Below are 26,703 nucleotides of genomic sequence, written 5' to 3' on the forward strand. Positions count from 1 at the left end.
ACCCCCCCGACACCCCCATATTGGGGACAGGGACCCTCCCCCCACTCTGGGTTGGGGGGACAGGGGGTGGTGTCATCAATCCCTGGGATCCCACCCTGGGGGGGGGGGTGGGCAGGGCCCATCCCCATGGGAAAACGCTGCCACCCCCCGGCCCCCCCCTTCCACAGCGGGTCTGGGGGGGGCCCTTTCAGCTCCGGGAGGTGGTTGCTGACACCCCCCCCCCTTTTTTTTTTTTTTTGCCCCCCCCTCCAGATACGGGATCCTGGTGGACCCCATCCAGGTGGTCTCCCTCTTCCTCAAAGACCCCTACAGTTGGCCCTCCCTCTGCTTAATCATCGGTGAGTGCCCCCCCCCAGCACCCCAAATCCGGGGGGGGGGCTGCAGAGATGCACCCCTGCCCCCCAATCACTTTTTCATCCCCCCCCCCCCACAGTAGCCAACATCTTCGCCGTGGTAGCCCTGGCCCTGGAGAGACGCCTGGCAGTGGTGAGCCCCCCCCTTTCATATTGAAGGGGCGCTGGGAGCCCCCTCCTCATATTTAGGGGGTGCCCTCCCCTTCTCAATGCCCCCCCCCAAAAAATTCTCCTCTATCCATCCCCCCCCCCCCCAGGGCTCCATTTCAGAGGGGGTGGGGGCCGCCCTCCACACCCTGAACCTGGTGGCCGTGCTCTGCTTCCCCGCCGGCACCGTCCTCATCGTCACCTCCATCACCCCAGGTGAGGGGGGGGGGGGACATAAATTTGGGGGGGGGTGTGGGGAGGGGCAGGAACCCCTTTTTTTCTAACCCCCCCCCTTTTTTTCCCCACCAGTGGGGGCCGTCTTCACCCTGGGCGTCTACACCATCGTCTTCCTCAAGCTCTTCTCCTTCAGGGACGTCAATAAATGGTGTCGGGAGTGGAGGGAGGCGAAAACGCCCCCCCCGGCCCCCGCGGATGCAGGTTTGGCGCTGGGGGGGGTGTGGGGGGGACACCCCACTTTTTTTTTTTTTTGCGGGGGGGTCACAACTTTCTTCCTCTCCGCCAGGTGTCGGAGCCGCCAACGGCAACGGGGACGTGGGGCAGAGCGGGGTCACCTACCCCCACAACCTCACCTACCGCAGTGAGTGGGGGGCCTGGAGGGGTTTGGGGGGGCCCTGAGACCCCCGGGGGGGGCGTTTGGCTCCCTGTGGCCCCCCCCCACACTCTTCCCCCCCCCCGCAGATCTCTACTACTTTCTCTTCGCGCCCACCCTCTGCTACGAGCTCAACTTCCCCCGCTCCCCCCGCGTCCGCAAGCGCTTCCTGCTGCGGCGCCTCTTCGAGATGGTGAGAGATGGGGGGGGGGGGTTGGGGGCGTCGCGGGGGGGGGTTGGGGGGGTTTGGGGGGGTCTTGGGGGGTTCTGAAGAGGGGATGGGCGTGAGGGTCTGATGGCAACTTGGCCTCTGCTTCTACAGCAAAGGCAGGACTGGGGGGGGGGGGGGGCTGAGACAGGTGGGGTGATTGGGGGGGCCCTGAGGGGATGGGGGGGCCCTGAGACAAGAGAGATGATGGGGGGGGTATCTGAGGGGATGGGGGGGTCCTGAGACAGGAGGGATGATGGGGGGGGTCTCTGAGGGGATGGGGGGGCCCTGAGGGGATGGGGGGGGTCCCTGGGACAGGAGGGATGATGGGGGGGGGCAGTTCTGAGGGGATGGGGGGGCCCTGAGACAAGAGAGATGATTGGGGGGGGATCTCTGAGGGGATGGGGGGGGTCTCTGAGACAAGAGGGATGATGATGGGGGGGGGTATCTGAGAGGATGGGGGGGTCCTGGGACAGGAGGGATGATTGGGGGGGGGGGGGGGGTGTCCCCTGAGGTGATGGGGGGGGCTCTGAGGCAGGAGGGATGGGGGGGACCTTTGAGGTGATGGGGGGGGCTCTGAGCCATGAGGGGTGATTGGGGGGGGGGGTTGTCAATCCCTGAGATGATTTGGGGGTCCCTGAGGTGGGAAGGATGAGGGGGGGGGTTCCCCTGAGATGGGGGGGGGGGGCGGGGGGTGCCCCCCCTCCGACGCTGCCTCTTGTCTTCCAGCTCTTCTTCATCCAGCTGCTGGTGGGGCTGATCCAGCAGGTACTGGGGGGGGTGGGAGGGGGTTTGGGGGGGCTCTGCCAGCGCAGGGAGCCGTTGGGGGGTGGGGGGGGGCAGTGGGGGGGGGGCAGTGGGGGGACCCCCCCCCCCCCCATGCCGGGCTGCAGCCGCCTGTTCTCTTTCAGTGGATGGTGCCGACGATCCAGAACTCCATGAAGCCGTTTCGGGTGGGTGCGGGGGGGCCCCGGCACTTCTTGGGGGGTCCCCAGGGACTGGTGATTGGGGGGGGTGGGGGGGGTGGGTGTGAGACAGAGGCTCCACCCCCCCCCTTGCATGGCCTCAGTGGGGCAGAGGCTGCCTGTGGACTGTCCCCTGCCCGTCCCCTGCGCCCCCCCCCCACCCGCTCCCTGCCCCCCCCCCCGCCCCCCCCCACCCGCAGGGGGGTGACACGGCCCCTCCCCAGGACATGGATTATTCCCGGATCATCGAGCGGCTCCTGAAACTGGCCGTGAGTAACCACCCCCCCACCCCCCTTTGCCTGGGCCGGGGGAGGGGCACCCCCAGAGCCCTCCCCCACCCCCCCAGCCCCCCCCTCACCGCCCCCCCCCCCCTCCCCAGGTCCCCAACCACCTCATCTGGCTCATTTTTTTCTACTGGTTCTTCCACTCCTGCCTCAACGTGGTGGCCGAGGTGATGCAGTTCGGAGACCGGGAGTTTTACCGGGACTGGTGGTGAGCGGGTGTTTGGGGGGGGGGGTCCTGTCAATGTGGGGGTGCATCTCCCCCCTCCCCCAAACACCATTTTCCCCCCGTTTCACCCCAGGAACTCGGAGTCGGTCACTTATTTCTGGCAGAACTGGAACATCCCCGTGCACAAGTGGTGTCTGCGGTAGGTGGGGGGTGGCAGCAGGGGACTCTGTGTGTGTGTGTCCCCCAACTCTGTGACCCCCCCTACACGTTTTTGGGGGGGCTCCTGGGCGGGGGGGGGGGCTCGGCACTAACGGGGTGCTGCTCCTCAGCCACTTCTACAAGCCCATGCTGAAGCGGGGGGGCCAGCAAGTGGACGGCCCAGACGGCCGTTTTCTTGGCCTCTGCCTTCTTCCACGAGGTCAGCGCTTCCTCCCCACTCGGGGGGGCCCCTAAAACCCTCCCTGGGGCCCCCCCAAAACCCTTCCTGGGGCCCCAAGACCCCCCGTTTTAGGGCTGACACCATCTCCCCCCCTCCCAGTACTTGGTGAGCGTCCCCCTGAAGATGTTCCGGCTCTGGGCGTTCATGGGGATGGCGGCTCAGGTGAGTCAGGGGGGGTTTGGGGGTACGGGGGAGGCCTTGGGGTCCCCCAAAAAGGGGGTTTTGACGCTGCTCCCCCCCCCCGGCCCCCAGATCCCGCTGGCCTGGTTTGTCTCCAAATTCCTGCGGGGTAACTATGGCAACGCAGCCGTCTGGATGTCGCTGATCATCGGGCAGCCCATCGCCGTCCTCATGTATGTCCACGACTACTACGTGCTCAACTACGAGGGCAACCAGTGAGGGGGGGGCCCCCAAAACCCCCCCCTACACCCCTAATCCCTCCTGGTGCCCCCCCGTGGGCCGGTGCCAGCCCTGAGGGGGCCACCGGTAGCCGCAGGGAAGGGCCGGTGGGATCCTCCTCGTCCATTGAATGTCGGATCAATGCAATAGGCCCCCCCCCTCCTCCCCGGGGGGGTTTGGGGGCCCCCCCTCTGCTCCTGGGGGCTCCCCCTCTCCTCCTGGGGGTCCCCCCCCGCCCCGGGGCTGGCATGGCCCCCGCTTTACGGCACTTTAAAGGACAGGTCTGGCGTGGGCCTGTCCCCTCCGTCCCCCCTCGTCACTTGCCACGGCTGTGGCTCTGCTGGCCACGAGCCCCGGGCCCTGCCTGCTCGGCCGGGTGCAGGCAGCTGCCTGGCCTGGGGGCTGCCCAGACCTGCTGCCCCACACCTCGCTCGGGGCTCACTCAGCCACTTTTTAACCCTTTTGGATTGTATCTGTCAAATACCGAGTGATTAAAGTGTCTTTTTTTTTTTTTCTTTTTTCTTCTTTTTTTCTCTCCCCCTGCCTGGACCATGGGGGGTGGCTGGGGGGCACTTTCTGCCCCCTCTGGGGGGCTGGAGAAGACAGTTTGGGGGGGGGGGGGAGGGAGCAGTCTGTCCCCCCAAGGCTCAGTTAAGCCCTCCCCTGGCTGGGGATTTGCCCCCAGCTGGAGCCTGGGGGAGCCCCCCTGACCCCCCCACCAGCTTGGGACTCTTGGGGGGGGGTGGGGAGAGCCAGGGGTGAACCCCAAAGGGTCCCCAGGGGTGCTGGGGAGGGGGGGACACCCCCCTGGGCACAAACAGCCCCGAGTGTCACCCCCAGTTACAGAATCTCCAACTGGGGTGGGGGGGTAACTTCAAAACTCCTCCAGTGCCACCCCCTGCCCCGGGCAGGGCCACCTTCCACTAGCCCAGGTTGCCCAAAGCCCCGTCCAACCTGGCCTTGAACCCTTCCAGGGAGGGGGCAGCCACAGCTTCTCTGGGCAACCTGTGCCAGGGCCTCACCACCCTCACAGGGAAGAATTTCTGCCTTAGATCTGACCTAAATCTCCCCTCTGTCAGTTTAGACCCGCTACCCCTTGTCCTATCCCTCCCCCCTGATGACAAGTTCCCCCCCCCTTTCCTGTAGCCCCTTTCAGTCCTGGAAGGCCGCTCTAAGGTCTCCCCGGAGCCTTCTCTTCTCCAGCTGAACCCCCCAACTCTCTCAGCATTAAGAATGTTCAAATCTGTGAGATTTGACAATTCTCAAACTCCCGTTTAAATCTGATCACTGAAATGATGAAAACCTTTGTACCTATCAGCTGGGATATTAAAAAAAAAAAAAACCCAACAACCCCCCCAGGCCCTTCCTGGCCCCACCACTGCCGAGAGCAGGAGGAACACCAAGGTCTCTTCTGTCCCGGCACCGACGATGACCCAGACGCTCCTCAGGCCTCTCCCACACCAGAGTGACTTTGTTTAAGCCTTAAAAACCCAGGAATTAGAAAAATTTACCTGTTTCTTTCACCTTCCACCCTAAAGATGAGCCACGTTATCATCGAATCCCACACTGGATTGGGGGGGGGGGGACACACGACACATTAAAGCCATCCAGTGCCACCCCCTGCCCCAGGCAGGGCCACCTTCCACTAGCCCAGGTTGCCCAAAGCCCCGCCCAACCTTCCAGGGAGGGGGCAGCAGCCACAGCTTCTCTGGGCAACTTGGGCCTCCCCACCCTCATTGGAAAAAATTTATCCTTTAGCTTTAACCTAAATCCACCCTTTTTCAGTTTAAAACCATCACCCTACCCCCCCCCGACACCCAAGAGTCTGTGTCTGTTCTGTGCCAGGGCCCCCCCCCTCCCTGAGCCAACACCCCCCCCCCTCTCCAAGAAGCAGCTGCCGCTCCCGCTGTCCTGTTAGGGACATAGAAAATAAATTTTATTATCCTTTTTTTTTTTTTTTTTTTTTTTAGATTTCTACACTGTAGTTGCATCACTAACCACGATCCTGCGGAGCAGAACGCAGCTCGCTCCGTCCCCCGCCACAGACACCACAGAGATCAGCCTTGGTCCAGCGCCAGAGCGGGGGAAATTGGTGCTGCACAGAGAAAAAAAAAAAAAAAAAAAAAAAAAAGGAACCTACAGGTTTTTGGGTTTTTTTTTTTCCTCTTTTTTTTTTTTCTTTTTCTTTCCGTACTCAACAAAAATAAAAATAAAATTCCAGAGCGCTCTCCCCCCTGCCCCCAACCCCGTGTCGGGCTCCGGGCGGGGGGGTGGGAGGGCAGAAGGCCGGAGCTGGGGGGGGTTGGGGGGGCGGCGAGGCGAGGTCAGGGCTGCGCGGCGGCCGCGGCGGGCACCGGCGAGCCCAGCGCGTTGACGGGCGACGCTGCCAGGCCGCCGATGGGCCCCTGGGACGCGGCCATCGAGGTAATACCTGCGCCAGAGAGAGGAGAGCGCCGCGTCGGGACGGCTCCGAGACCTGCAGCCCCCCCCCCCCCTCCCGGCCCCCCCTTCCTGCTCCTGAGCTGGCGGTGAAGCCCCCGCCCGGCTTTAGGACTCACCTGCCAACATACTGGAGGAGCTGACGGGCGTGTTGGCGGCTGAAAGTCCCGCCGAGGGGCCGATTCTTGCCGGGTCTTTCGCGATGGGGTCTGCGGGGAGAGCGACGGGTGTCAAAAACCCCCCCTGACACACTGAGGGGAGCGCCGAGCCCCCCCAAAACGGTGGGTGAGGATGGGGGTGGCGGGGAAGGAGCAGGAGGGGTGTCGGAGCAGCCAAAGGGGGGTTTTGGGGGGGGGGGGGTGTGTCCGTACAGAAGTAGGGGTGCTCCATGGCGTCGCGGGCGGTGAGTCGCGTCTGGTGGTCGTAACGCAGCAGCTTGTCCAAAAAATCGAGTGCTTCGGTGCTGACGAGGTGCTGGTTCTCGCTGTGGACGAAACGCTCCCACCGCTTCCGCGAGTGTCTGCGAGGAGGAGGAGGAGGAGGAGGAGGAGGAAGAGCTGCATCAGCCTCGAGCCCAGGCGCGGGGCAGCGCGGCCGGCACGCGGCTCCGCACCCACCGGCCGAGGATGTCGTTGAAGCGCGGGTCCAGCTCAATGTTGTACTTGTCGATGTAGTCGTACAGGTCCTCCGTCCCCAGCACCTTGGCGATGCGCACGAGCTGCCGGGGGGAGGGGGGAAAGCAGCGACGCTGAGGGCGAGGGCAGAGCCGCAGCCACCGCCCCCATCCCAGACCCCCCCCCCCAACCCCGGCGAGGATCCCCGAGCTGAGGGGTGAAGCACCCCCAGGGTGGAAGGAGCACTCAAGGCCTTTCCCCGGGGTGTTCCCCAGGCAGGTGCCCCCATTCCCCTCCTCGCCCCGAGGGGGGATGCAGGGGGGCAGATCCCACAAAAGCGGGTTCTGGAGGGGTTTTAGTGGCCCCACGGCAGCCCCGCAGCGGGAGAACGGCGGTAGCCAGCGTCCCACCGAGCCCAACCAAGGAGTGACTGAATTGGGCGGGCAGGTTCCCAGTATGACCAGTGCTTTGCTCCCCTGCCCAGTCACCCCCCAGTTAGCTGCCAGCTCGCCCCAGAGCCCGGTGTGGGGAGGGGACGGGGAGCTGGGACCCCAGTGTGGGGAGGGGACACAGAGCAGGACCCTGACGTGGAGAGGGGATGGAGGGCAGAGACCCTGAGAGCTGGGACCCCAGTGTGGGGAGGGGACAGAGAGGAGGACCCCAATGTGGGGAGGGAGAGCCAAGAGCCTGTTGTGGGGAGGGGATGGGGAGCAGAGACCCTGGTGTGGGGAAGGGACAGGGAGCCAGGACCCCAGTGTGGAGAGGGAGAGCTGAGACCCCAGGGTGGGGAGGGGACACAGAGGAGGACCCCGACGTGGAGAGGGAGAGCCTGTTGTGGGGAGGGGATGGGGAGCGGGGACAGGGAGCTGGGACCCCAGTGTGGGGAGGGAGAGCTGAGACCCTGATGTGGGGAGGGGACGGAGGGCAGAGACCCTGAGAGCTGGGACCCTGGTGTGGGGAGGGGATGGGGAGCTGGGACCCCAGTGTGGGGAGGGGACACAGAGCAGGACCCTGACGTAGAGAGGGGGAGCCAAGAGCCTGTTGTGGGGAGGGGATGGGGAGCAGAGACCCTGGTGTGGGGAGGGGACAGAGGGTAGAGACCTTGAGAGCCAGGACCCCAGTGTGGGGAGGGGACACAGAGCAGGACCCCCGACATGGAGAGGGAGAGCCAAGAGCCTGTGTGGGGAGGGGACAGGGAGCAGAGACCCTGGTGTGGGGAAGGGACAAGGAGCCAGGACCCCAGTGTGGAGAGGGAGAGCTGAGACCCCGGTGTGGGGAGGGGACAGGGAGCTGACACCCCAGGGTGGGGAGGGGACACAGAGGAGGACCCTGACGAGCCAAGAGCCTGTCGTGGGGAGGGGATGGAGGGCAGAGACCCCAGTGTGGGGAGGGGACACAGAGCAGGACCCTGACATGGAGAGGGAGAGCCGGGACCCTGGTGTGGGGAGGGGATGGGCAACTGGGACCCCAGTGTGGGGAGGGGACAGAGGGCAGAGACCCTGGGAGTCAGGACCCTGTTGTGGGGAGGGGACGGGGAGCTGAGACCCCAAGAGCTGGGACCCTGTTGTGGGGAGGGGACAGGGTGGGGAGGGGACAGGGAGCAGAGACCCCTGCGTGGGGAGGGGATGGGGACCCCAGTGTGGGGAGGGGACACAGGGCAGGACCCCAACGTGGACAGGGAGAGCCAAGAGCCTGTGGTGGGGAGGGGACGGGGAGCAGAGACCCTGGTGTGGGGAGGGGACACAGAGCAGGACCCGGGGAGGGGACAGGGAGCTGAGACCCCCGTGGCGGGGAGGGGCGAGGGGGGGGCAGCGCCTTGCCCCGGAGCTCACTTGGTCGTAGTTGTCGTGGCCGTGGAAGAAGGGCTCTTTCCGGAAGATCATGCTGGCCAGCATGCAGCCTAAGCTCCACATGTCCAAGCTGTAGTCGTACATCTGGGAGAAAACGAGGCGGGGGGAGAGCGAGAAGTGGGGGGGGGGGGGGGTGTGGTCAGCAAAGGCCTGGAGGGGGGGAGACACCCCCAGCCCCCCCCCGGGGTTTCTAGAGCCGCATCCAGCAGCTCCACTTGGCCCAGGACCGTCTCTGGGCATGGGGGGGCTCAGCCAGACCCTGCAATAAAGAGGGGGGGGCTCCCTTTTTATTTTTGCCTCCCCCCATGAGTTCACCCCGCGGGGAAAAGCCGTGGGGGGGCCCCCGGGACGTACCTGATAATCCACCAAGAGCTCCGGGCCCTTGAAGTACCGCGAGGCCACGCGGACGTTGTACTCCTGGCCCGGGTGGTAAAACTCCGCCAGCCCCCAGTCGATGAGGCGCAGCTGGAGGAGGAGGGGGGGGGGGGGAGAGGAAATGTGGGGAGGGGGAGACCCAGAACCCCGCGGGCCCCCCCCTTCACGCCTCAACTTTGCTCCCGGGGCTGCTCCTCTTCCTCACGGGGCGAGGAGGAGCGGTGGCAGGAGCCTCTCGGGGGGTGACAGCGTGTGTGTGTGTGTCCCCCCCCATTCCTGCCCTGCCCCAGCTCAGGATTATCGGCCCCTCGAGGGGTTTTTTTTACCCCATTTTGGGGTTATTTTTTGTTCTCCAACCCATCAGGTTTGGAGCCCCCGGGGACTTGCAGCCCCGCTCGCGGCCCGTTAAGGACAGCGGGTGCAGGACAGCCCTGAACCCACGCGGCCCGTCAGCAAACCGCTGCTAATTACTCTAATTACGGCTTTGAACCTCCCGACGCACCGCCGAGCCTCTGAGCCGCGTCTCCCTGCTCCGTTTTGTGTCAAAAACCTTATTAAAAAATCGAGATGCGGTGACATCTGCCCGTCCCCGAAGAGCCTCTCTGGTGGGTTTAATATTAATTTTTGGAGAAGGGGCTCAGCTCGGGCGCCCGCCGGACGGGGGGGGGGGGGTGGATTTTAAAGGCCACAGCGCCCCAAAGAGCGTGGGGAAGGGGTGGGGGGGGGGGGCTGGCCCCTTCCTGTGCTGAAAATGGGGGCGTTCGCCAGCTTTGAAGTGGTTTTTATTGGAGTGCCCAGCTGGGCGGTCGCCGCCGAGGTGTCGGAAAAAATCTAAAATTGCGTTTACAAGCCACAAACAGGTGGCAAATAAAGGGAGTTTTACTGGGCGCAGGTGCGGGTTTTACGGTCACCTGTTATTTCCAAAAAAAAAAATTAAAAAAAAAAACCAGCTGGCAATTCAGCCCCCCCCACCCCCCACCCCGGCCCCGCGCCGGGGCTGAGATCGACGCGGGATTTCACGGCGACGTTGCCCCGGCGCTGGCGGAGCCGCGGGGGGGTTTGGGGCCGGAGCGTTACCTTTCTGTGCTCGTGGTCAATCATGACGTTGTGGGGTTTGACGTCTCGATGCATGACGCCCATGCTGTGACAGTAATCCAGCGCCTGCGGGGGGGACGGGGAGCCCTCAGGATCCACACACCCCCCCCTACCCCAGCCTAAACCCGCCGCCGCGGTCAACCCCCGGCTTCGGCGACGCAGCGACGCCCTCCCCGGGGCTCAGCCCCCCGCCAAATCCTGCCGGCGCTCAGCACGCGCCCCCACCCTTCCCAGGAGGAGATTTGGGCTCGCCCCCCGCCGCCTAAAGCCCAGCCTAAACCCTAAGAGCCGGAGCGTGAGCGAGGAGGCCTGCGCTGACTCAGGGAGGGGGTTTTGGCAACCTGACCCCACCCCGTCCTGGCCACCCTGGCACGGCCCCGGCCCCACCGGTGGCCTCCAACCAAGGCTGGCGGAGGCGGAGGCCGCGCGAGGGAGCGGCGGGGAGAAAAAAGATGATTTTTGCTTCTCAAGGACACGGCGACCTTGCGTGGCGGCGGCCGAGCCTCCCCTCAGCGCGGTGGCGGCCCGAGAAGCCGTGGCCGGGCAACGGTCCAGCGGGGTTGAGTAGCCCACTCCTGCAGGTCAACTCCCCACCCGGGGGGGCAGATTTAAGCAGCGAGGGCTTTGCTTGAGCGAGGATTATCTGGGAGAGGGTGGATTTCCCAGGCGCCCCCTGAGCTCACCTTTAGGATTTCGTACATGTAGAACCGTATGTCGAAATCCGACAGCGTCTGGTACAATTGCTGGGAAAAACGGAGACGAGAGGCGGGTTAAGGACACGGCAACACCCCGGCACGGGGCTGCGGGGGCGCTGGCGGGGTCACGACTCGCAGCCGGAGGCACAAACTGGCCCGGTTGGGGGTTTAGGACACGCTTTGTAGCCGCGATTTCCCCACGCGGGGAGCGCCGGCAACATGTGTCCTTCCCCGTTCCCACCCCGTTCCAGCGCCGGGAAGGATTCGTGTCCTCACCGAGCGACTCCGCGAGCCGCCCCCCGGCCAAGCCTCGGGGACGAGGAGCCGGTGGGAAAAAGGGTCAAGGCAGGACTTGAGCGCGTTAATCCCTCGTTAAAAACCACAACAGAGCGGCCACAGGCAAAGCGGCCGCTGGTTCAGCGCCTCCCACGGTCTCGTTAAGCCTCGGCCTCAGCCCAGGCTCGCGGCGAGCACGGCTCAACTAATCCGAGCTTTCAGCCCGCGCGTTGGCCGACGCCTGGTTGCGACAGGAGCCCACGGTGGCCAACGGCCGGAGCGGCGTGGCCCAGAGCGGGGACAAGCCCAAACGCCGGCACCACGGCCCCGGCTCTTCCCTGAACACCAAAATGGAGGAAAAAAGCCTCCGGCCACCGGCCCAAATCCCCCGGCCCTGGCGAGACGGCGCCGCCAGCCCCCTCCACGCCTCTGACATGGAGGATTGTTCCCTCCCCGCGGCGTCGGAGCGAGTCGGGGATCCCCCCCCCAGATCCTCAGGTTCGGGGGGTGCCTGGGGAGCGGCGGTCGCTCACCTTGAAATCTGTGTTGTTGACGTGCTCAAAGACCAGGGCAGGCGTCCGGGACTGCGAGAAACGGGGGGAAAAAGGGAGAGGGTGAGTCTTCCCCGAGGCAGGAGGGGGCGGAGGGGGCAGGCTGCGGGCAGCTGCCGGCAGCCCACAAGGTGGGGGGGGGGCCCCGTCCCGCCTCAGCACCCCCACGGCGCGAAGGATGCGCGGGAACACGGCCCCGGCCCAGGCGTCCGGGGAGCTGCTGCCGCTGGGCTCAGGATGTGTGTTCAGTCGGGGTGTGGTAGGGCTTATCTTTGTAGGGCTTGGGGTTTGTAAGGCTTGGTTTTGTAAGGCTGGGGTTCGTAGGGCTGGGTTTGGTAGGGCTGACGTTTGTGGCACTCACGGTTTGTGGGGCTTGGTTTTTGTAGGACTTGGGTTTTGTAAGGCTTGGGTTTGTAGGGCTTGGTTTTGTAGGGTTTGGGGTTTGTGGGGCTGGGTTTGGTGGGGCTGGGTTTAATAGGGCTGGGGTTTGTAGGGTTTGGTTTTGTAGGGCTTGGGGTTTGTAAGGCTTGGTTTTGTAAGGCTTGGTTTTGTAAGGCTGGGGTTTGTAGGGCTGCAGTTTGTAGGGCTGGGTTTGGTAGGGCTGGGGTTTGTGGGGCTCAGGATTTGTGGGACTTGGTTTTTGTAGGACTTGGGTTTTGTAAGGCTTGGGTTTGTAGAGCTGGGGTTTGTAGGGCTTGGTTTTGTAGGGTTTGGGGTTTGTAGGGCAGGGTTTGTAGGGCTGGGGTTTGTAGGGCTGGGGTTTGTGGGGCTCAGGGTTTGTGGGACTTGTTTTTTGTAGGACTTGGGTTTTGTAAGGCTTGGGTTTGTAGGGCTGGGGTTTGTAGGGCTTGGTTTTGTAGGGTTTAGGGTTTGCAGGGCTGGGGTTTGTGGGGCTTGGGGTTTGTGGGGTTTGGTTTTGTAGGGCTTGGGTTTTGTAAGGCTTGGTTTTGTAGGGATTGGGTTTTGTAGGGCTGGGTTTTGTAGGGCTTATTTTTGTAGGGCTTGGGTTTTGTAAGGCTTGGATTTCATAGGGCTTATTTTTGTGGGGCTGGGGTTTGTAGGGCTTCGTTTTTGTAGGGCTGGGTTTTTGTAGGGCTTGGGATTCGTAGGGCTGGGGTTTCATGGGGCTTATTTTTGTAGGGCCGGGGTTTGTAGGGCTGGGGTTTGTAGGGCCGGGGTTTGTGGGGCTTTAGGGCTTATTTTTGTCGGGCTCTCCCCACCCCTGCCCCTTTCTCTTTCCTCTCCTCCTCCTCCTCCTCCTCCTCCCAGTGAGACACTGAAGCTCGGGGCAGGACCCCCAGGGCCTATGTTCAGGGTAGACGCCCCCCCCCGCCCCCCCAACATCCCTGACCCCCTCCCAAATCCCCCCGCAGAGACCAGGGTGGCCCTTTAGGCCCAAGACCCCCCCCAAGCCCTTGTACCCTCACCCTCAGCAACCCCCACCGCTCCCCAAAACACCCCCAAACCGGAGCCTGCACCCCAGATCTTGCGCTGGCCACAGAACCCACTGTCCCCTCTCTGTCCCCTCCGACGTCACCCACCAGCCCCCCCAACCTCGTCAGGAAAAGGGGCCTGTCCCCAGGGCCCCCCCCTCGCTCTTATCTCCCCGCAAGCAGCCGCCTTTCGCCACCGCCGGAGGATTAAAACCGGCTCAGCGACGCCCTGTTAATTCGTCCTAATAAGGCGGCTCCTTAATCAGCGGCATCAGGCGGGACCCAGGCGGGACCCAGGCACGGGCTCGGGAGAAATTCCGCCGCGCGACAATAAACCGGCGGCTTCATCAGCCCGTCCCACGGGAACTTCGCCTCCGCCGCCAAAGATCCCCTTTTCTCGAGACGGCACGACCCCCATTTCCTCCCATTTTCATCGAATCCCAGACAGGTTTGGGCTGGAAGGGACCTCAAAGATTGTCTAGTTCCAACCCCCCTGCCCCGGGCAGGGCCACCTTCCACTAGCCCAGGTTGCCCAAAGCCCCGTCCAACCTGGCCTTGAACCCTTCCAGGGAGGGGGCAGCCACAGCTTCTCTGGGCAACCTGTGCCAGGGCCTCGCCCCCCTCACAGGGAAGAATTTCTTCCTTAGATCTGACCTAAATCTGCCCTCTGTCAGTTTAGACCCGTTCCCCCTCATCCTATCCCTCCCCCCTGATGACGAGTTCCCCCCCCCTCCTTTCCTGTAGCCCCTTTCAGTCCTGGGAGGCTGCTCTAAGGTCTCCCCGGAGCCTTCTCTTCTCCAGCTGAACCCCCCAACTCTCTCAGCCTCTCCCCCCAGCAGAGCTGCTCCAGCCCCCCGAGCACCTTCGTGCCCCCCGCCGGGCTCGCTCTAACAGTTCTATGTCCTTCTTGCGCTGGGGGCTCCAGAGCTGGACACAATATTCCAGGTGGGGTCTCACGAGGGCAGAGCAGAGGGGGAGAATCCCCTCCCTCGACCCGCTGGCCACACTGCCTGGGACACAGCCCAGAATCTGGTTGGCTTTTTGGGCTGCAAACACACACTGTTGGCTCACGTTGATCTTATCATCCACCAACCCCCCCAAGTCCTTCTCCCCAGGACCGTTCCCAACCCACCCATCGCCCAGTCTGTGTTTGGGCTTGGGATTGCGCCGGCCCAGGTGCAAGACCTTACACTCAGCCTTGTTAAACTTCATGAGGTTGGCCTGGGGCCACCTCTCCAGCCTGTCCAGGTCCCTCTGGATGGCACATCCCTTCCCTCCAGCGTGTCAACCGCCACCACACAGCTGGGTGTCATCGGCAGGTGCCTCCATCCCGCTCTCCATGTCACCAACAGAGACACTAAACAGTACCGGTCCCAGTACCGATCCCTGAGGGACACCACGTGGACACCAAACCGTTGACCACAACCCTTTGAGTGCAGCCTTGAGTTTTACGTCGGTTCAGCCCCGTCGGCCACCGCCCGGCCTCCTCCTCAGCCTTCGCAGGGGCCAGGGGTGTCCCCCAGCGAGGACAAACCCACCCGACGCCGCACAAGACCGGGGTGGGGGGGGTTGAAAGGCAAAAATAACCCCAAGGGGAAGAAGCGTCGCTTGCTCCCAGCCCCTTTTTTGGGGAGCTGCTGGATCAAGCAAAACTAGCCGCTTCCATTTCTACCCTCTCGCCTCTCCGTTGCTCGCGCAGGGGCACAGAACCTCCCCCGGGCTCGTTTCGGCCGCCAGACCCAAGGAGCCGTCGGCGCGAGCTCGAGGAGCCTTTTTCTGCCACCGGGGTGGGGAAGGGCTCTGCGGGAATCCCCTCCGCCGGCGGCAGCGCGGCCCCTTCCCCTTCCTTACCACGGGGTCTTTCACTATGTCGAGCAGGCTGATGATATTGGGGCCCCCTCGGAGGTTCTCCAGGATTTTAATCTCGCGCTTGATCTTCTTCTTTTTCACAGGCTGATCAAAAAAGAGAAACAAAAGCCGGTTACCGGCCGACGGAGCTGGCGGCGGCGGGAGGCGAAGGAGCGCGCAGCTCTTCGGTCGCGCGAAGGAAACCAGCGCCGGGAGCGCGCTCAGGGGACCTCTGAGACGTTATTTTACTACAAAAAATGGTTTTCAAGAGCAAACTTTGTTTTTTTCAAGTCCCAGACTTGACCGGACTGTCCCAGACAGCTCCTTCAAGTCAGGCTTGGCTAAAACTTGGGAAACACCGAGCCAAGGAAAGCGTAACTCAGTGAAATCGCTCCGTAACGCCTCGGTGCCCAGCTCGGGGAAATCCCCCCCCTGCACCGATGCTCGTTTCCGCCCTTGGAGCTGGTTTTCTGCCTCTCCATCAGGCCAGGCCGGACTCCGGGCAAATACGTCACCGAGGACGTTTCGCACGTTCTCACTCGCGACCCGTCCTCGAGCTTTTCTTAACGCGTATTTCTGTGCCGCTCCTCGGTCCCTACGCCCCTTCCCTGCTCACTGTTTCTCTTGCAAAGGCTTAAAATCATCCCCGTGCTTTAAATCTCATCCATCCTACCGAGTTTGAATTTCCCGTGACTTGTTAACACCACAGAAATTCGCTCGCCACCGCGGGCCGACCAGCCCCACTGCTTCTGCCTCCCCGCTCCCATCGCTGGTTTGAGTCCCGCCCCCCCCCCAAAAAAAAGGCTTAATTTGGTGAAAAAGCTCCAGCAGCCAAGCCCAGCGGCGTCTCGGCTTCGCTCGGGAAGGAGACAAACCCGCAGCAAGTTTTCGCCCGGGGGATTGACATTTTCCTCAGCTCATCTGAGCATCGCGAGCGCGCGGAGAGCGCAGGGAAAGGCGCAGACGCAGAGCTGTCGGCGGAGGGACGGAGCAGTGAAGAAAAAACACCCACCTTGAGGATTTTGACCACCACCTTCTCGTTGTTGGTGATGTTGATGGCTTCGAAGACTTCGCTGTATTTGCCGCGGCCGAGTTTCCGCACGAGCTGGTAGTCATCTTGGTTGCTGCGTGAGAAAAAGAGAGAGAGAGAAAAAGAGAGATGAAGAGGCGGCGCGCGCCCGGCTCGGAGCGCAGACGATCTTCTTCCACCTTTCCCTTTCCTCGGTTACGAAGAGGAGGCGGTGGCTGCTCGCCCCAAGCTCCAGAGCCTGCCCGCGGTTCGCTCGGGGCAGAGACCAGCCAAATAGCCACCGTAAAACCCCCTCTAGGACCCCCTCCTTGGTATCGGAAAGGATCTCGCACACCCGGGATTTGTAAAAAGAAATTATTCCCTCCCAGAAATGGGAAGGAAATCAGCCAACTCTCAGCCCTAAAACCTCCGCGTCCTTAAATCCACCACGGTCCAACCACAGTCACCCAGCAGCATTCGCTCTGTACGCCCAGGAGGGAAGGCACAGGGTCCCCCCCCGCCCTGCCGCGGGTTTGATGGAATTCCAAGGGAATTGGGAATTACCAGAGGCCACGAAGGAGCCGAAGGGGGCGGCGGAGCGGCAGCCCCACGCGCCCGCGTCGCTCCTCACCCCGCGGGGACGCTCGGCAAACGCCGAGGAAGGGAAGGCGGCGAGCGCTGGGGGGAGGAGTCGCTCGTCCTCGCTAGGAACCGGGCGGGAAGGCTCGGGGAAAATATTAACTGTGAGGGTGGTCTGGGTGGGGGAACAAAAATAAATAAATAAACCCAAGGCAGGCTGCTGGCGGAAGAGGAGGAATTACCATCCCGGCAAGGCTGAAGGCTCTGCCTGGCGCAGGGGATTTGGAAGTGGATAAAAAGCTTTTCGTTTCGAGGTCGCCGGTACCACGAGCGGCAGCGAGCCAGGGTCGGGGTGGAGAGGAGGGAAAACACCCGGGATGGCTCCGAATCCAACCCCGGCAGTAGCCAAGCGCAGCGCGGGCACAGCCTCCTGACGCCGCGGCCTCGGCTGTCAAAATCTTTTAATTTTTATAGATTTTTAGCACGAGTCCGCAGCGAGGAGCTGGCTGTGTCCCCCGCGGCCCGGGGAGACGCTCGCGAGCAGGGGGAGTGTTTGCGGCGGACGAGCGCCGCGGGAGTACCTGCGGAATCAAAGCTGGGCCCTCGGCCCAGCCCGTGGCCAAGCCATAAAACAATCAACTGGTCGTTTCGTTGCAAGTTCCACGAGTCTCCAGCCCTCAGGGGAACTCCGGAAAAAATAAAAGAGTCACGAGACTTTCGCCTTCGGCCTCTCAACCCCCTTTTGGCTCTGAGATTCCGGCCCTTCCGCCAAGAACCAAACCCTCGTCGCGTTGCTTTAATTAAGCTCCCGTGCTTAAAGCCGGGCACGCGGGTCGAGTTTAAAAGGCTTCAAGGCGAGCAGAGGTGCCGGCTCGAGCGCGGGAGCCGGTCCTGCCTCGGGGGGGGGGTGTGGCGGCGGCGATGGCCCCCCCGCTCTCTCCCAGGCGTACCCCCATTCCACGACGTGCGACTCGTAGTCCCAGTACTCGCGGGGTCTCTGAGTGTTCACGTCCGCATAGACCCTGGCCCGACTCGGCACTGGCCCCGACATGCTTCCACCTCAATCACCCTAAAAATACAAACACACGTCAGTTGGGATGAGGCAACACTTGGGAGAGAAACAGGGGGGAAAAAAAAAAAACAACAACAAAACCAGGGCTGCCGAGCGGAGCAGGGGGGCGCGGAGGGTGCGGAAAGCGAGGGGGCGCAGAGCCGGCGGTTGGGGTGTTCTTCACCCAGCCCCCGGCCCCCCCAAAACCACTCGGCCCTCCCCGGAGCTGTCGGAGCTTTAAAGGGTAGAAACCTTCCCCCCGCCCCCAACCCTGCGGCACCGCGTGCGCCCGCGACCCTCGGGCTGAGCCTCCGCGGTGGGAGGGGAATGGGAAAAAAAGAGACGTCGAGAGAAAAAATAAAAATAAATATCGGCCGCACCAAGACGCTGCCCCGGGAAAGGGCCGCCGGGAGATGCCCCTCGTCTCCTCGCGGCCTCGGCCCCAGGACTCGCACCAGCCGCCCTGTGGCTCTCCCCGGGGGGTGGACGTGGCCAAAGTCTGTCGCCTCCCCAAGGACGCGGGGGGCGGAGCCCTCCTGGGCCCCCCCGGACGGGCGGGTCCCGCGGCAAGACCCCGACCCGCTGCACCGGCAGCTCTCCGGGAGCACACTGGCCCTGGCGAGAGCACGAGCGAGCCCACTGGCCCCAGAAGGACCATACGCGAGCCCACTGGCCCTGATCAGACCACACACAAGCCCACCAGCCCTGGCAAGACCATACACGAGCCCATCGGCCCTCGCTGAGACAGTATGTGAGCCCACTGGCCCCGGCAAGACCACACATGAGCCCACTGGCCCCAGTGAGACCACATGTGAGCCCACCAGCCCTGGCAAGACCCCACGTGAGCCCACTGGCCCTGATCAGACCACACGCGAGCTCACCAGCCCTGGCGAGACTGTTTGCAAGCCCACTGGCCCTGGTGAGACCATGCATGAGCCCACTGGCCCCGGCAAGACCACACACAAGCCCACCAGCCCCGGTGAGACCATACACAAGCCCACTGGCCCTGCTGAGACAGTATGTGAGCCCACTGGCCCTGGTGAGACCACACATTAGCCCACTGGCCCTGGCAAGACCACACATGAGCCCACTGGCCCCAGTGAGACCACATGTGAGCCCACCAGCCCTGGCAAGACCCCACGTGAGCCCACTAGTCCTGGCGAGACCGCTGACAAGCCCACCAGCCCCAGCGGGTCCGTGTGTGAGCCCACTGGCCCCGGCGAGGCCACACGCTCTCCTCTTGCCGGCCGCACCCCACCCCGTGCGGTGAAACGTGCCGTGTCAGCCAGCTGGGCCACCGCAGAGGGGACGGCCACGAGTCCTGCTGCGAGCCAGCCCAGCCGCTCCCCCTCCTCCCAGGGAAAGGGGACACGCGGCCACGGAAAAAATGTTTTGGCTGAACAACACAAGCTGGGAAACACGGGCAGGTACCGAAACCCCGGCTACCCGCCGAGAGAAGATGCGGCGCTGCCACCCAGCCGTTGGGCCCGTGGGCTCGGCAGAGCCGCTCTGGCTGTGCCCCGTCCTCCCACAGCAGCCAGAAACTTGCCTCACAGTTGATCTTTTCCCCAAAATTGAAAATATTCTGGCACAGCAGCTCGGGGCTCTGCTCCGGCCGTAGCCAAGCCAAGGCGAGTCTCAAAATCAACCCGAGCACTGAAGATTTAGACGTTTATTTTGCGTTTTGAATATCCTACACGAGGGTTAAGAAGCATCTCGGAAGGTAGATGCTGCCCAGCTGGGGCAGAGCCAGGGGCAGGCAGCTGCCGGCAGGGCTGGGGCTGGGCAGGACGGGACCATCTGGGATGGGCTGAGGCTGCTGCCCACCGCTGCCCGACCCCGGCGGGGAGCGCGCGGAGCTCAGCAGCCCAGGAAATTAAGAAAAAAAAGAGTTTTCCACCAGGTTAACGGGCTCCGCCAGCCCAGCCGGGCCCCTGCAGCCCAGAGCAGGGTTTGGAGAGGTAGAAAAATCACTCAAAAACGGAAAAAAAAATCCCCCCAGGTCCCATCTGCAACCGGTCAGGGAAACGGCGCGTGGATCCCGGCAGCGGAGCGACGACGTTCAGCTCAGCGAAGAGCAAAGCCCGGTTTTTTTGGAGGTAGGAAGAAAATCCTGCCGTGGCGCCAGGAACAGCTCCCGCTCCCACAAACCCGAGTGCTCCCGGCGGGGAAGGGAGAACCAAAGCTGATGATTTTAAATAAATAAAAATAAACCCCGCGCCGGGGCGCAGGCAAGTGTCGGCCGGCGTTCCCTGCGTTCCCGTTTCTCCTCCCGCCGCTGCGATGTCCCCCCCCGGCTCGGCCGAGCCTCCCCCACGCCGAAATAAGGCAGAAAAGGCAGAAATCCTGTCATCCTGTCCCACTTTTCAAATATTTTTAACCTGCGGGGAAAAAAGAAAAAAAAAAAAAAAGCCGTCCTCTCCGTTCTGTGCTAATTTCAGAGGGTTTGGGGTTTTTTTTAATTTCTAAAGGGTTTAGAGGGAAGCTGCCTCTGACAACATGCGGGCAGGACAGGCAGCACCCCCGCCTGAGCAGACCCCTGCCCTCGGCACAGACGCAGCCCCCCGCCCCCCCCCCAAAGAATCCCTCAGGAAAAGGGGGCTGAGGGTCTCCGTCCCCCCCAGCACTGTGGCTGCACCACCACGGCTCCAAAACACACCCCGGCATAAGAAATTCGGCTCCGCCGCGGCGCTGGGCCCTGTCACGGCTTCACAGCCCCCCCCAGACAAGGCCACGGCCACCAGTAGCCTCCGGGGGAAGCCAGAATCGGCCTCTGGGATGTGCCGGCTGCCGGGGACGGCACCGGGAAGCTCCGGGCCACCTCCCCGCCGCCCGCTCGGGGAAAACCGCCGCAATCCGACGCCCGCGGAGGTGTCGGCACGAAGCTGGGGGCAGCTGGGCCAGGCCTCGGGAACACGCTCCGACCTCTCTCCCGGTTGGGAAATGCCACCACGCTCCAGCTGGCCCAGGGCCACCAGCCACTCGCCAAGAGCCGCTGCCCTAAAATCCTCCCCGAGCTCGTTTTGCCGGCGAGGCACCAAATCCTGATTTTCTGGGCTTTTTCTCCTCGGTCAGGACCGTGCTTCGAGGGCTCAAAAAGCACCAAAGCCTTCGCGGCACTAAATAAACTCGCCGCCGGCAGGATTTTGGCAAGTCAAGGCGGCGAGAGGTTTAATATCCCCGATGCTGGCTCTGGGTGACAAACCGGAGCCGCTCGGTGGATTGAAACGCCGAGAGAGGCGGCTGCCACCGAGACCAAGAGGATGGAAGGTGGTTGGAAACGCCAGGCTGGGAGCGGCTCCACGGCCCTGGCCCCTCCGCTCGCTCAGGGCGGGGCGCAGGGAGGTGCTGGGGGCACTGGGGACGCTCCTGGGTCCCCCCCAAAAATGAGGGGGGAAGCGGAGGGGGGACAAAACCTTCCGCACAGATTCCCCGCGAGAAGCGGCTGCGCCCGGAGGATTTTCTGAAGGAGCAGGAGCTGGAGCTCAGCACTGACGGCACACGGACACAGAGAGGCTCAGCCAAGCCAGGCCCAGCAAAGCTCGGCCTTATCTCCAGCTCAATGACCAAAACACTCCTGTGCCCCAAACTCTGGCAATCTTGGGGCTGGGCTGAAGGGAAAATGTACGTGGTGGCTACAGGAGCCGAGCGGTTGGGAAAGACCCCGGAGCTCCCCGAGTCCAAGCGCCCCCCCGGCGCTGCCCAGGCCCCCACTAACCCGCATCCCCCCGCGCGGCTGTTAAACCCCTCCTGGGCTGGCGACTCCCCCGCTGCCCCGGGCAGCCGGTTCTGCCGCTCGACGACCCTTTCGCTGGAGAAATTGTTCCCAACGTCCCACCTAAACCTCCCCCGGCGGCGCCACGTCAGGCCGGTTCCTCTCGTCCCGGCGCCGGGGAGAAGGGACCGACCCCCCCCTCGCTCCAAGCTCCTGTCGGGCAGTTGCAGAGAGCGACGAGGTCTCCCCTGAGCCCCCTTTTGTCCAGGCTGAGCCCCCCCAGCTCCCCCCTCTCAGGACTTGTGCTCCAGCCCCTTCCCCGGCTCCGCTGCCCTTTGGACGCGCTCCAGCCCCTCCGTGTCTTTCCCGGAGCGAGGGGCCCAAAACCGAACCCGGGGTTCGAGGGGGACGAGCCCTGCCCGGGTCCTGCTGGCCACGCGCTCTCCGACACCAGCCGGGGATGCCGGTGGCCACCGTGGCCACCCAGGCACGCTGCTGGCTCGTACTCAGCGCGGGCGCCGGGATCCCCCCGGATCCAGCAGATTTCCATCAGCCAAAACGACAGAAGCCACCAGAGCTCGGCGGCACCGAGAGTTACCGGAGACACGGCGCAAACCCCCTGGCCATGGCAAGGGGGGCGAGGAGGCTGGAAACATCCCAAGGAGTCGCAGATGAAGAAAAAAAAGCTCCCGTACGCGTGGATTTATGGGATTTAAGGAAGCGCCACCAGCCCCTCGCGCTGCCGAGCTGCTCCGCTGAGATTTTAATGAACGTGGAGGCCCAAAAAGCCCCAACTTCACGTCCTCCCTTAAACTCATCGACGAGTCAGGAACGTGCTCGGGAGCGTCTTCCACACGCTACGCAACGGAGAATTCTGGAAATAATGAAAATATGGATTTGGGAAGACGCTGAGAGCGCGGAGGCGTGACGGGGCCACGGACGGGGCAAGTCAGCTCGGCCACAGCTCCCCCAGCACCGGATTGTGACCCAAAACGGCACCGGGCAAAGCCAAAGGGCCGGCGTGGCGCTGAGGAGGATGAAGGCTGCCTTCCTCTCTGCTGAGGTCAGCACCGCTCTGGCCTTGCCTCGGGGGGCTTCCGAGCAGCCTCCCCCCAAGATTTCGGCACGGTGGGGGCAGGGAGCCACCTCCCACGCCCCGGGGAACTCAAATTCCGGGGGGGATCCGGGGGGGATCCGCGCCGGCAGCGGCTCGGGGACCCGGGAGGGCAGGACCCCGGTGCGGAGCTGGAACATCGCGGGTTTATATCCGAGCTGACGAGTCGGGAAAGGGGAAACGCAGCCGGGAAAGGCCGGAGGATGGTTTCCAGGAGAGGTGCTGCCTCTCCAAGGGGGCCGATCGCTCCGGCTGCCCACGCTCCGGCCTGGTGACTTTTAAGCCGCAGATTTTTTGGAAAATTTTTGGAAAAAAAAAAAAGCCTCTCCTCAGCACCAGCCACTCAGGAACGGCGGGAACAGGGAAGCCCTCACTGGGCAATTCCAAACCCCAATTTCAAAGCCACGACACGAGCTGGGCACCCCCCACGACAGGCTCATCCCCATCTCCCTGCGGCTGCTCCATGATTTGGACCCCCAAGGGTCTGGGGACACGACTGGCCCCGTCCAATGGTGGGAAAGAGGGACGGGACAGCCCGGCTGGGACACGGGGCCCGGAGTGGTTTGGCTGGATCGGGATGTGGGTCTGGGAGCGGTTTGGCCGGATCAGGATGAGGGTCCAGGAGCGGTTTGGCTGGACTGGGATGAGGGGCTGGGAGTGGTTTATCCGGATCAGAATGTGGTTCCAGGAGTGGTTTGGACAGATCAGGATGAGGGTCCTGGAGCAGTGTGGATGGATCAGGATGAGGATTCAGGAGCAGTTTAATCGGATCGGGATGCAGGTGCTGGAGCAGTTTGGTTGGATCACAAGGGTCCCGGAGCAGTTTGGATGAATTGGGATGAGGATCTGGAGCAGTTTAACTGGATTGGGATGAGGATCCGGGAGCGGTTTCATCGGATCAGGATGTGGTTCCAGGAGTGGTTTGGCTGGATGAGGGTCCCGGAGCAGTTTGGGTGGATCGGGATATGGAGAAGGAGCAGTTTGCCCGGACCAGGACGTGGCTCCTGGAGCAGTTTGGCCGGATCCAGATGTGGGTCTGGGAGCAGTTGCCTGGATCAGGATAAAGGTCTTGGAGCAGTTTGGATGGATCAGGATGAGGATCCAGGAGCAGTTTGGGTGGGTCAGGATGAGGATCCAGGGGTGGTTTAATCAGATGCAGGTGCTGCAGCAGTTTGGACAGATCCGGATGAGGGTCCTGGAGCAGTTTGACTGAATCGGGATGAAGATCCAGGAGCAGTTTGGTTGGATCCGGATATTCCTCCAGGAGCAGTCTGGCTGGATCGGGATGAGGATCCAGGGGTGGTTTAATCGGATCAGGATGCAGGTGCTGCAGCAGTTTGGGCAGATCCGGATGAGGGTCCTGGAGCAGTTTGGGTGGATCGGGATGAGGTCGGGAGTGGTTTATCCGGAGCAGGATGTGGTTCCAGGAGCGGTTTGGCCAGATCTGGATGCGGGTCCGGGAGCAGTTGCCTGGAACGGGATGAAGACCCAGGAGCAGTTTGGTCGGATCCGGATGTTTCTCCAGGAGCAGTCTGGCCGGATCGGGATGAGGGTCCGGGAGCGGTCTGGCCCCAGATGGTTCCGGCAGCCGGGCCGGTTGGCCGCAGCCACCTCAGATCCACCTGAAACCCCAGCGCGGGCAGCCGTGCCTTCGTCATCCTCGGCGCAGGGAAGGCTCTCGAGCCGGGGATGCTCCAGAACATCCTTATTCCTTTAAATCACCGCGACTGCTCCCCTACATCCAACCGCCCCGCAGGGAACGGCCTCAGTTTGGGGCAAAATGGCTCATTTGCCTGGGGGGGGGGGGCTGGGGGGACTCCGGTGGCGACCGTGTCCCCTCTCACACAGGATCACCGGGAAAGACCCCGGAGCTCCCCGAGTCCAACCGCCCCCCCGGCGCTGCCCAGGCCCCCACTAACCCGCGTCCCCCCGCGCGGCTGTTAAACCCCTCCCGGGCTGGCGACTCCCCCGCTGCCCCGGGCAGCCGGTTCTGGCACTCGACGACCCTTTCGCTGGAGAAATTGTTCCCAACGTCCCACCTAAACCTCCCCCGGCGGCGCCACGTCAGGCCGGTTCCTCTCGTCCCGGCGCCGGGGAGAAGGGACCGACCCCCCCCTCGCTCCAAGCTCCTCTGGGGCAGTTGCAGAGAGCGACGAGGTCTCCCCTGAGCCCCCTTTTGTCCAGGCTGAGCCCCCCCAGCTCCCCCCTCTCAGGACTTGTGCTCCAGCCCCTTCCCCGGCTCCGCTGCCCTTTGGACGCGACCCCGAGCCCCCCGCGCCCACCCCCGAGGGAATTCACCCCAAACCGGGCGGCGGAAGACTCGGAGCGGGCGGAGACGCAGCAAAGGGTCAAGATCTTAAACCCGAGACCTTTCTGCCCCACACGAGCGTTTCCAGGCGGCGGGAACACGCGGGGAGATTTTTGAGGCACAATCAGCCCAAAGCGGCGACATCGGCACCTCCCGCCACCAGCCGGGAACGGCGGCGAGACCCCCGCAAACCCCGCCGGGGGGCCGCGCTCGCCCTCGCCGTGCTGGGGGCTGAAGGCTGCGCTCCTCTTCCTCAGCCCCCTGCCGAGGACGGGGGGGCCCCTCCCTGGGGACGACACCCCGTTTCGCCGGCATTGCTGAAGGGAGACGCTTAAAAATTCCTCGTCGGCGCCTACAGACAGGGTTTGGGATCCCGGGGCGGCTCGAGACGGGAAGGTGGATTGATTAATTAATTAATTAATTAACACCCTCCGAGCGGGGACTCAAACGGGCTGGGGTTGGTTAACGAAGGGCAAGTTCATTAGTAGACTCTCGCCAGCCCTCGCCACGCCGGGAAGGGTCCCCCCTGCTCCCCCAAAGCGAGGTGCTGCCCTGCCCCACAGCCCCCCCCCAAACCCCCTGACCATCCCCTGCCCCGGTGGGCCCCAGCAATGGGGCAGGGCCCCCCCTTGCACATTCACACCCCCCCCACGACTGGGCACGCAGAACCCCTCGAAGTGCTGCCCAGGGGTGCCCCCCCCCTCGCCCCACTGACACCCAGCGCCTCTCGCCCCCCCCCACCCCCACCCCGGGGTGTCCTGCCCTTCCCCCAACCCTCCTTTGTGCACCCCCAGGGCCCCCCAACCCCCCCCACCCTGCCCCACACTCACCCTTGCACCCCCTCACAGCCCCGTGTTCACCCACACCCCCCCACGCACCCACACTCACCCCACACACCCCCCAGACACCCCCACACTCACCCCCACACTCCCCACAGGCACCCACACCCCCCCACACTCACTCTCACACCCCACCGCGCACCCACACACCCACCTGTTCACCCCCACCCCCCCCCACACTCACCCCACACACCCCCACGCTCACCCTTACACCCCCCCCACACCCCCACGGTCACCCACACTCACCCCCCACACACCCGTGTTCACCCTCACACCCAACACTCACCCACACACCCCCCAGACACCCCACAGTCACTGTTACACCCCCCAGACACCCCCACACTCACCATCACCCCCCCACGCACCCACACTCACCCACACACCCCCCAGACACCCCACAGTCACTGTTACACCCCCCAGACACCCCCACACTCACCATCACCCCCCCACGCACCCACACTCACCCCACACACCCCCCAGACACCCACAGTCACTGTTACACCCCACACACACCCCCACACTCACCTCCCACACACCCGTGTTCACCCTCACACCCCACATGCACCCACACACCCCCCAGACACCCCCACACTCACCCTCACCCCCCCACGCCCCCACGCTCACCCCCCACGCTCACCCTTGCACACTCACCCGCACTGACACACCCTCACACTCACCCCACACCCACACTCACCCCCACACCATCACCCCCCTCACACCCTCACACTCACCCCACACCCCACCCACACTCACCCCCACACCATCACCCCCCCACACACCCCCCACGCTCACTCACACCCCCCCACCCCCCCACGCTCCCCCCTCCCCCCACTTTCCTGTCACCCCCCACTCACCCTCACACTCTCCCCCCCCCCCACGCTCACTCCCCGCCTCCCCCCCACCCTCCCCAGCCCCCCCGCGCCCCCCCCGTGTCCCCGCTGTCCCCTCACCGCTGGGGCCGGGCCTGGCCGAGCGCCGCGGCCCGGCGCTGTGGGAGGGGCGCGGCCTCCCCTCGGCTGGGGGTGACAAGATGGCGGCGGCTCCTGGCGGCGGCGCCGTCGGCCGGGCCGGGCCCGCCGGGCCCACAGGGGGCGGCAGCGGCGGAGCCCGGCAGCGGGGGGGGGGAGGGAGGGGGAGGAGCCGCTCCCCCCCCCCCGGCACAACGGGGCGGGAACTGCGCCTGCGCGGGGAGGGGGCGGGGCCGCGGGGGGCGGGGCCGCGGGGGCACCGGGTGGGACCGGTGCTCCCAGTGCTCCCAGTAACCCCAGTGCTCCCAGTGCTCCCAGTAACCCCAGTGCTCCCAGTAACCCCAGTAACCCCAGCGCTCCCAGTAACACCAGT

General features: G+C 63.9%; 2 protein-coding genes across 4 annotated transcripts; one reads left to right on the forward strand and one right to left on the reverse strand.

Annotated features, from left to right (window-relative positions):
* Nucleotides 1–252: 252 nt before the first annotated feature.
* Nucleotides 253–4,086, forward strand: DGAT1 (diacylglycerol O-acyltransferase 1; the record flags this gene model as incomplete). The annotated part of the gene is given in 15 exon segments (XM_074889447.1): nt 253–338; nt 434–486; nt 611–716; nt 810–938; nt 1,024–1,098; nt 1,200–1,303; nt 2,048–2,086; nt 2,230–2,271; nt 2,508–2,552; nt 2,663–2,775; nt 2,867–2,932; nt 3,063–3,090; nt 3,092–3,151; nt 3,272–3,334; nt 3,425–4,086. Coding segments are annotated over 15 exon segments (1,156 nt in total), but the record flags the coding sequence as incomplete, so codon positions are not given.
* Nucleotides 4,087–5,480: 1,394 nt separating this feature from the next.
* Nucleotides 5,481–26,481, reverse strand: LOC141952245 (casein kinase II subunit alpha-like). 3 transcript variants are annotated; one of them, XM_074889471.1, is made up of 13 exons: nt 26,313–26,481; nt 17,286–17,404; nt 15,760–15,871; nt 14,751–14,852; nt 11,449–11,499; nt 10,628–10,687; nt 9,927–10,010; nt 8,829–8,939; nt 8,457–8,558; nt 6,628–6,728; nt 6,382–6,530; nt 6,130–6,219; nt 5,481–5,666 (listed from the first exon to the last, which is right to left on the reverse strand). In XM_074889471.1, the coding sequence occupies exons 2-13, from the start codon at nt 17,384–17,386 to the stop codon at nt 5,629–5,631; spliced, it is 1,101 nt and encodes a 366-aa protein (XP_074745572.1). In that variant the 5' UTR covers nt 17,387–17,404; nt 26,313–26,481; the 3' UTR covers nt 5,481–5,628. The 3 variants fall into 3 exon arrangements, with proteins under 3 accessions (XP_074745572.1, XP_074745562.1, XP_074745583.1); XM_074889461.1 differs by lacking the exon at nt 5,481–5,666 and adding an exon at nt 5,715–6,002; XM_074889482.1 differs by lacking the exons at nt 5,481–5,666; nt 17,286–17,404 and adding an exon at nt 5,715–6,002 and having other exon boundaries at nt 26,313–26,438.
* Nucleotides 26,482–26,703: the final 222 nt, after the last annotated feature.

The sequence above is a fragment of the Strix uralensis genome, chromosome 1 (assembly GCF_047716275.1).
Source record: "Strix uralensis isolate ZFMK-TIS-50842 chromosome 1, bStrUra1, whole genome shotgun sequence".
Lineage (NCBI taxonomy): Eukaryota > Metazoa > Chordata > Aves > Strigiformes > Strigidae > Strix > Strix uralensis.